A 10,331-nucleotide genomic window follows, 5' to 3' on the forward strand; every position below is an offset into this window, starting at 1 on the left:
TATTTCATACTTTATAAAAATTAATTCTTAGTACTCTGTGTTACTAAAATTTATAATCGATAAGGTGCTTAAGTTATTTTTTTTAAGGTAACAAATGTTAATACAATTATCAATTTTAAGATTAATAGTAAGATGCCATATTTTAATTTTTTAATAGTTTATTTAAAGGATAGGATTTTTTTTTGTTAAGAAAAAGTGAGTTTTATTATTTTATTTATTATGTTATTAAAAATTTTAAGTTATTAATGTGGTAAAATTCCAATTGTGTATTTATACTTGTTTAAAAAGCAGACTTCTCAGGCATCATGGGTGGTTTCTGGTTGCAAATTGACTATAGTTGGTACTTAGTTGATACTAAATCATCCTCTAGACAGGAATTCTGGATAGAGAAATATCTTAGTTCAATACTTTAACTAATTACTCCCTGAACATTTTGTTTTCATCAATTTTGCTAAAGGCTTTTTCAGTAAGTACTCATTTATTTATTGCGTTTTATGAAAAATAATCACTCTAAAGTTTATTTTTTCCCAAATTTTAAGGTGCCACAAGGATTTATACGGTATTATACAGTATTATACGTGTATTATACGATATTATACAACAAAAAAATAAAATACGGTATTTTAACAACTCTAAATATTTATAACAAATAGTTTTTTAATTAATTTCGACCTATAACAAGTATAAAAAAAATTTTTAAGTGTTTAGGTAAAATATCAAGTGAGAAAATGAATAGCTATTCATAGCTTAATTCTATGCCTGTATAAATTACACTATATGTTATTTAAGCGCACAACATATTTCAGGGAATCAGACGGTTGTTGTCACGCGACGGCAAACCGAACACGCCACAGATGACGGGCGGCCTTAGCATATACGCGGTAATTATTATTCAGTATAACTACGACCCCTGGAATTATTTGGAAGTTCTCGTCAGTAGCGGACGGTCCGTGTTTTAGGCCATCGACTTAAATATTGTACTGTTTTGTCAAAACACTTATTAATCAGACGTGAAAAGTGACTTTTATCGTTTGTTATGATGTCGTAGGCACGACAAATTTATTGACACTTTCCAGTTCCGTTTCATCTTTACGATATTGATGTATGAATACCCATTTTATGCCTGAAATTTATTTATTTATTGTTAATTTTACACTAGTTTTAGCTTCGATGCGAAGCTGAGAAGGTATTGGTTTTACTATGATGTGTTTTTTTTTTTTTTTTTCTGTCTGTTACCACTTTTTCTCAGCTCTCACCGAACGGATTTCTTTCAACGATACGTCAAAAGATCACAAATCGTATCTAGTCGAAGACATTACCCTTCAAAATTGAAAAAATTTCCCTCGTTCCCCGTAAATGGGGGAAACCTCCAAAAAAATTACAAATTTAAAAATCGCTAATTTTCGAAATTTTTTCAATTTTTTTTACTAAAAACTGCCTAACCTTTTTCAAAAATGAACATATGAATATAATTTTTTTTTTATAGATGCTTGATGTCTTTACCTATCATTTGGTATATTTTTTAGTAAGTTTGACCTTTTTTCTGCCCACAGAAGGGGATTTAAAATGACCAACTTTTTCACAAAAAATTAACTTTTTCAACTTAACTTTTGAAAATGTTCCGGAAGGTCTGACACTTTTATATATATCTTAAATTAAAGCTAATGTAATGTACTTTATTATGAAAAAAAAATTTGACCCCTCTGGACTTGTCTTCATNAAAAAAAAATTTGACCTCTGGACTTGTCTTCATGATGAAAACGGCTACCGAATGCTATTATAGTGTGAAATTTCTCGATTTTATATTTTACATTTTTTACTATAAAATGCTATAACTTTTTAAAAAATCTATGGATCAATACAATTTTTTCATGAGAAGTAGTATCTATATACATATTTCATTCGACATACTGTTTTTTTAAATCAGACCATTTCCCTATATATGGGGGGGCTTAAAATATAAAAAATGCATATATAAAGTAGAACTTTTTCAACTTAACTTTTGAAAGTGTTCCGGAAGGTCTGACACTTTTATATATATCTTAAATTAAAGCTAATGTAATATACTTTAATTTGAAAAAAAAAAATTTGACCTCTGGACTTGTCTTCACGGCGAAAATGGCTACCGAATGCTTTTTTCGTGTGAAAATTCTCGATTTTATTATTTATATAATATTTAACTTTATAATGCTATAACTTATTGAAAAGTTTATGGATCCACACAATTTTTTTATGAGAAATAATATTTTTTAATAAACCCTTTTTCATTTGACATACTATATCTTAATCAGGATATTAATAAGGAACTAGCAGATCATGTAGCTTTTGGTATAATAAACCAATTTTTTAAAATTAAACACTATCTAAAGATTTGCATCGAAGCGTTTTTTTTTTATGGTGATTTTAATCACTGTCAGATATCATTATACTTGATCCAACTATGCCATGTCACCACTGTGCCGCAACCCCCCTGTGCTGGGTTTTTTTTTGTGTGATTCGTTTTTAAATTATGAACATTATAAAATGTTAATTTTCAAACTTAATTTTAATTATTAATTTACAATTAATACAAAAATAAAGAAACAATGGGGCTTATAGATAGAGCTATGAATTAAAACAATTTACTTTAATTATTTATTTTTTGGGCTTCAACGGTTTATATTTTTTTTATGAAAAAAATATTTTCTTTGTCAGCAATAATTCTACCGGATCTAAATAATTTTTTACTTAGTTTTCTTAATTTTAAAACTAAAAATTATACCCCTGAAGTATTACATTGTATACTTTGCACAGATGAAATGCCTTTAAAAACTAACTTTTATTGCTTAATTAAAAGAGCCTGTTATTTATGTTAATAATTAAGGGTATAAATGTAAATTGGAAGCAATCCAAAGTATATTTTTTAATTTCTAATTCATATACTAGTTAGAAATAAAGTTGATTTTTTTTCATATTTTTTTATTTTGAATTTTTATGTACTATTTTACGGTTATAAACATTGAAATACCTATTGAGAAAAGGACAGAAGAAAACGCTATCTTTTCATGATTACTGTGTATACATATGATGATAGTGTGTATACATTACAAACTTGGCATTAATACCATGATAAGAAATTAGATAAGGCAATTATTACTTATCACTCTCATTCAAAAGTATATTGAAAAGTAAATTTTCACAAACTTCAAAACGCTACAGAATATTTACTACTGAATATTAATAAGATATTTTTTTACTAAAATTTTTCTTAAATTTTACTCTACAAAATAGCTATAGATTTTTTTTATACATTTTATTTAAAATTTAAAAATAATTAATATTTTTAATAAAATGTAAAAAAATTAATTATTGAGATATAGCTATAGACCTAACGTATAACTATTATTTAAAAAAAAAATCAACTAAAAATATTAACTGGATCAAAAGTTATTTAAGTTGTCAGTGAGTGGTGGGCCACTCTGTATATATAATATACTTGAACGGCTAATCAAGTATAAATGATGTTTACTTAAATACATAATTTTTTTTTCACTAAAAAATTAAAATTGCAGTAATGAATAACTATGGGAAAATATTTTAAAATTATTCTAAGAGATACTTTTTATTGAAGTGTAAATATTATAAACATATTTAACATTCATTAGCGGATTATATAAAATCGAATTATTTAATCTGCAATAGAGTTAAAAAGACTAATGTAGGTAGATTTAAGATAGACCAAAAAGTTTACCAATAAATAGTACAGTAAAGATACTCAAATTTTGTCTATTTTTTGAAATTCAATTGATATGCATATTGACTTTTGTGTATTCATGCATAACCAATTATTTGTGCAAATTTAAATATAATACCGCTAGTTATAGCTATAAAAAATTGTCAAATTAAATATAATAAAATATAACACATATTATTATTTTAAAGGTCGCAGTAGAAAGTAGAAATGAAAATAATAATAATAGTGATTATACTATCATAGCAAACGATAGCGACGAGCGTACACATAATTAATTTTAAAAATAAATTACTCATTGTAGTAATATACTAATATTTTACTGTAGAGACGATGCTGCCGGTCGTCCAAAAGCCATTCATAAGATTACAGCTAAACCGTTTAAAAAAAAAAGTATAATTAAGAATATACAATTAATTTTCTTCTTTTAATTAATTTTAATAGGGGGTGTTATCGTCCGTCGTCCAAGCCACGAGTCGCCACTGCTTATATGTATTGTTATTGTATTAAGGCAGGTTCGAGTTATTAGTAAATCAAAAAGTGCATCATCTGGGTTTATCTTATCCATGCTGGTATTTTGTTGTGTGGATTTATATTGGAATTCGTTGGCTTTTTGTTGTGTTCCGCCAAAATTTCATGCTATGTGTAATTCCCCAAAAACTATTACAAGGTACAATTGATAACGGGAGGTAGACTATACTTAAATCACAGAATAGATAAGATCTTATCTATTCTGTGGTTAAATTAAAAACTTGATAAATTTTGGTAATACTGCATTCTAGATCTTATGGAAGGTTTGAGGTGGAGCACCCACCCACGAAAACTGTTAAATAAGTATATTTTTTGGTGTATTTTTCTAATTATGTGAAAAAATTACTGTAATTTATATAAAATGTCTCATTTATATTTACATATAATTATTAAATCAGTATTTTTCGAGAAGTAAATCCCGAGCTAGCTTAAAATATCAATTGGATCTAGTTTCAAGTTTGACTGCAAGATGTCGTCAAATGACTTATTATATACGATAGCGTTCCTTTTACTCTTTGGAGCCATTATAATAAAAATTAATTTTACACGCGCACGACCCATGGCTTTTCATCAACATGTTAACTTGTTATAATTCTGCGCATGCGTAGTGTATTTAAAACAAGGTTATTTTCTGTATTCAACTCTTATCCGATTGATAGAAGTTATTAGTTCTTTTATGGATAAAAGCTGTAGTTTTTATTGTAATTGTTTTGACAAAATAAAATAAATTTATGTTAAATTATAATCAAAACCATTTATTTAGTCAATTAGAAATTTATTAACACGTTCGAGATAGCCAAATGAATGAAGTGTTTATTTTTTATAATGTGTGTTGATATCCAAAATCATACATAATTATGAGTTTTTTCATACGAATTACTTCTGACTGATCAATTTATGTTGCTTTTATTTATTTAAAAAGTGAAGTGTAGTTATTATGCTATAAAGAAATTTTGTAGATTATGAGTACGTAGTTCCAAGACTTTAACAAAATTATTATTTTTAAGAAATCAATTGAATTTTGAATACAAACATTACATTTTCTACTGTTACTATGAGAAAAATAAGTGGTAAGTGTAATTATTCATTTAACTTGTAGTATATCTAAAATGGAACAAAGTAAATATTGATCGTAACTCAACTTATAATATGTAAAGTAAATTATTATAATGAAATTGATATAATATTTAATTGATAATTATTACTATGTTTTCATACACTCAGCATTATTTTTTGTGAAATTATGATTTTAATAATTATTTAGATAAATTAATTTGATAGTGACATACCTTTTAGATATATTTCCTTACTATTTGTACTCTTACGTTAATGTTTTTATTTAAATATATATAATGTCAATTATTTTAGAAATTCAATTGTAAGCAACTTTAATTTATATTGTTTCTTTTATTTTAATAAAGCAGTATGCATACATTATCTTTCATCTTAAAACTAACCCAATAATTAATCTTATATTTAAAATAATATTTAAAAAGTAACAATTAAAATAAAGATTCTAAGGAACATTGTTAAATAAACTTGTTCATATAAGCAAAATAATTAAAAATTTAATTTAGTCAGCCAAAAGTCTTTCATAGTTATTAAAGGATTAGGGATAGTCAGAGGGTTAAAAAAATTAAATATTTTAAATCATTTTTTTTAGTAGTATTTTAATTTATACAAACTGTCTTTTCTTTAAGTATTTTATAAATAATATCTAACAAATTAAATATGCATGAAAATTAATTTTGTTTCATATAAAATATTTTTATTTAAGTCATTCTGAAGACACCCAAGTATTAATTTTTGTGCAGGGTGGCTACATAAATTTTAGCATCTCTAATTATTTTCAAGATTGCCCTTTTAAATTATATAGATAAGTAAAAAGTCCTTAAAAATTTTTTTTAATCATCATCATCAACTATAATTTATTATCAAACTTATAGTATAATATGTTCATATTTCATATTGCTGCTTAACTGATAAACTACAATTATCAAATAGTATTTATGTCAAGGTATCAAATATTATTAAATGAAAAGTAAAATTTAATAACTTAAAAATTGAATAAAATCTTTCATTTTTGTGTTACTTATTGTTGATGATATCAATATTTATGACGGATACTGATCCGTTAATGGGAAGGATGAATTAATAATGTATTTATAATTATATACAAGTCTAATTGTAAGTGAGATAGTAACCTCAATTACTATGGTTCTAAAATTGTAATATTACTGAAATTTTCATTTACCTACTTTTAAATCAATTTTACAATCAAATTAAATAGGCAAATAAAAATTTGAATATCATTACCAAAGATGGTCAATTTAATGAAAATAAATAAGTCAAGTTAAGTTAGAATGATGTCAATAAGTTAATAATTAATTAATGTGATCAAATTATGAATTAAATGAGCTAAGTTAAATGTTTTTTTTAACACAACTCAATTTTAATAAGATTATTCAATCCTTTTGTTCCTTAATTTTTTATTTAGTCCACAATCTATTTTTTATTAGTTAATGATTGTAAGGAAGACTAAGAATTTTTTTGACTTTCCACTTTGAAAACAAAATAGGACAAAAATATTAGTGATAACAAGAATATTTTTTATCTGTTTTGTTGCTTGATGATATCGTTTTGTAAATTTTGCTATTGGTTATATTGTTCTGTCTTTAAAACTATAGTTGTTATTTAAAAAAAACTCTAAAAAATTAGTTAGACAATCATATATCATTTTTTTCTTTCTAGTTTTCTAATTTATAATGAGCAAGTTTAAAAATTTCCACCTCACGAAAAAATGCTGAAAAATAATATTTATTGTTGTATAATTATATTATTTAAATTAACATGTTTATAAAAAACTAAATTAGAAAAATAATCAACTAGTTAAATTAAAGTTAAAATAAATAAATTTTTAACTAGTTAATTTACACTTTTGATCATAGCAACCAATAAATTTAATATAATATCTATGTTATCACTACAACAAAATAATTCGTATCTGTGCCTGATTTCTGATAACAAATTATCCATATTGGAAATCAAAAAAATATTTATTATGCTCCTTATTATTAATTTTTGCCCCTAAGAATTTTTAGGGATTCTTTATTTCTTTGAGCCACTTTTAAATATGACCCCTAAACAAAATGTATAAACACTAAAATTCCTCTGTCCTATTTACTATAGCTATAAATTAAAGAAATTTTAGTACAGGCATATTTTAGTGGGTTTCATCTATCCAATTTAATAATTAGATTTGTACATTTTTTTTTCTTTCATTATTAAGTAAAAATAAGGGTTCTTCCCATTTAAGAAAGTTGAAGTTTTTTATCCATGAAGGGATGAAAAAAATAATTATTTAACTTTTATAGTTTTTTTAACCAAATAATTTATTTCTTTATAAAAATTTAAAATTTTCAACAATTTCTGTAAAAGTGAGTGTTTTGCCTAAAATCAATCACTCTATATATTCAAAATATAAATATAATTATCATTTTGTAGAAAATTATGGTGAAAAGTTTTTAATAGCAATCTCAAAGAAATAAAATTAGATAGTTTAGAAATTTAAATGCATAAATCGATTTTATATAATGAGTATTTATAAAATAATAGTGAAAGTGAATCCAATCATTTTAATAATAAAATAAATAGTTGTAGCATATTATTTAATTTAGGAACACTGTAAAATAAACAAAACACTTCTATTCTTATTTTTATAGTACAGGCTGAAAAACAAAAACCANATTTAATTTAGGAACACTGTAAAATAAACAAAACACTTCTATTCTTATTTTTATAGTACAGGCTGAAAAACAAAAACCAATAAAATTTTTTAGTGTATCAAGACTGTACCAAAGTCTTTATTTAAAAGGGTCACCCCTTGTCCACTTTACCAACAGACTTAACATTTGATTTGGCCAACTACCATATTTAAAAAAAACCCAGCACAGTGGGGTCGCGGCATAGTGGGGATGTTGCATAGTTGGGTNAAAAGTTCTTTTGGTTAACCGATGTGATTTCAGGGAGCAATTTGCCCCTCTCACTTTATTACTTTAATTACTCTGGTAAAAAGAAAAATTGAAAAAATTTTAAAATATAAACCTTGATGATTTCTTAAAATATTTCTAAGTAATTTTCATTTATTAATTAATGGTTTATATTTATTGTTATTTTACTGGATATTACTATTAAAAGCAGTGGCGTACCTAGAATTAGGGGAACGTAGTAAAAAAAATTTTTAATTTCATATGTTGGCCGTTTTTTTTTTTTTTTTGCTTATCACTTTATTTTAGAAATTAATATCGTTGTCAATAGGGGCATGGCTCCCTTGCCTCCTGGATACGACACTAATATAAAGTAAAAAAAATATATGTACAAGGTCATTGATTTGATTATACTACCCATAAGTCGTCGAACTAGCATAGAAAATAAGAGGAGGGGAGATTCAGAATATCGACCATATGGCGAACATTGTGAAATTCTTAAGCTGCCCACATTTATTGTACCTGGTACTGTAAGCTACTTTCGTCCTAAAGTGCATATTTATCATTTGCATAATCTTAAGAAACAAATTCAAGTTATTAACTTGCATTAAACGCTAGAATTTTTATAGTTCTTTAGATGCGATGTTTAATTTAATGTTATTATTAATTGTATAGAAATATAATGCACATTTTTTGATAATTATTAATAATTTTTAGTAACATAGTCAGATTAATTGAAAATGCATCTATAGAAAGCTTTTTGAGAACGTACTTTTCATTCATAAAATAATAATAAACGAATAATTTTTTTGTCTTTTTACAACTAGAAAATAAAATTCCTTGGAAAATATTTTTAATACTTAAATTTATCGAGATATTCTTATAAGTTCATAGCTCAAAACAATTACTGGTAAATCATAGCATAATTAGATAAATATTTTACACAAAAAAATGTAATTAAAATTTTTTAAAAAATCGAAGTTAATGAAATATATAAATGGCTTGTATTTTAATCATACCGAATCTACTAATTGTTAAACTGGAACAATAAATAAATTTATCATATTTTTTAAGAATAGTTGTGATTTAAAATCTTAAAAAATATATAATTAAAAAATAAAAAAAAGGAAGAGAATTATCTACGGGTTAGATTGCTCAAATAAAGTATGTCATCCAAAAAATGAATATATATATATATATATATATCTAGGCGTTTATTGTCATAAATTACTTTTTTTCAATTTTAAACCAATACAATGTACTCAATATTAATATATTAACAATTCATTATTGTTATGCCGTTTGTTGGAACAACCGATATTTTTATTCATTAATTAAAATTATTATGAAAAACAAATTTTTATCGGGTTGTGTTTTAAATATATTTGTATGCTTATATTCTACGTAGGAACAGGATTTTTAAGATGTTTGTCAGATATTGTGAAAACTCGTAGATGTCGTTGTATATTTGGCGTTACGAGGTAACCGCGTGGGCTCTTTCGATATCTTCTGGAACCAGTCGTATGGTCGTGGGTTGTTGTCGATTGTTGTAGGTCGGTCCTCTTTCTTTTGATTTTAATGTGCGATCAGTGTTCGTCGGATAAATTATGTTGTTGTGTATTAAACTGAAGATTTAAAAAAAAAAACTATTATTTAATTGTGTTTGTCGTAGTGCTTTATTTTATTTTTTTAATGTAAACTTGTTGCTTATGGTTGGCTCAAATATATCTTAATTGCCGTAAACAATTAAACTCTATTGAAATTTATGGTCCTTTGTTCTTTAGCAAGGTTACTTAGTGTTAAAAAAATTATAATTCAAATTTAAAAAATACTATAGTTAAACAAGCATTTAGTTGTGAGTTTTTAATTTAAAACATTATTTTAAGGTCAGTATTAATATTGTTGAAAATGATACTGAGCTTAGCAGTGTTGGATTAATTTTCGAGTAATCGTATTTTGTACACATGGTTCAACTGATTTTTTCAAATATCAATTGTCTTAATATAATATGAATACAATTGTTTAATACAACGATGCAGCATAGTATATAATTATTTTAAAGTTATTTGGGCCATCACGTCGCC

The 10,331-nt window shown here is 24.9% G+C and overlaps 1 protein-coding gene and 1 long non-coding RNA gene across 6 annotated transcripts in view; one reads left to right on the forward strand and one right to left on the reverse strand.

The window, feature by feature from the left end:
* Positions 1-1,198: 1,198 nt before the first annotated feature.
* Positions 1,199-10,331, reverse strand: part of LOC126906416 (uncharacterized) — a 177,185-nt gene continuing 168,052 nt past the window's right edge. Inside the window, exon 3 of the long non-coding RNA XR_007704247.1 lies at positions 1,199-1,367. This is a non-coding gene — a long non-coding RNA (uncharacterized LOC126906416). The remainder of the gene's footprint in view (positions 1,368-10,331) is intronic.
* LOC126906388 (uncharacterized) overlaps positions 4,949-10,331 on the forward strand; it is a 15,819-nt gene continuing 10,436 nt past the window's right edge. Inside the window, exon 1 of one of the 5 annotated variants that reach the window (XM_050686972.1) lies at positions 4,949-5,331. Coding sequence is in view for 1 of the 5 variants with exons in the window: in XM_050686975.1 (XP_050542932.1) it covers positions 5,316-5,331 (16 nt within the window). In the remaining 4 variants the exon portion in view is untranslated. Of the gene's footprint in view, positions 5,332-9,694; positions 10,134-10,331 lie in introns of those variants that run through there. The other 4 variants (XM_050686975.1, XM_050686974.1, XM_050686971.1 and 1 more) reach the window with 4 other exon arrangements.

Source organism: Daktulosphaira vitifoliae, unplaced genomic scaffold (genome assembly GCF_025091365.1).
Source record: "Daktulosphaira vitifoliae isolate Bord-2020 unplaced genomic scaffold, ASM2509136v1 Scaffold_4, whole genome shotgun sequence".
NCBI lineage: Eukaryota > Metazoa > Arthropoda > Insecta > Hemiptera > Phylloxeridae > Daktulosphaira > Daktulosphaira vitifoliae.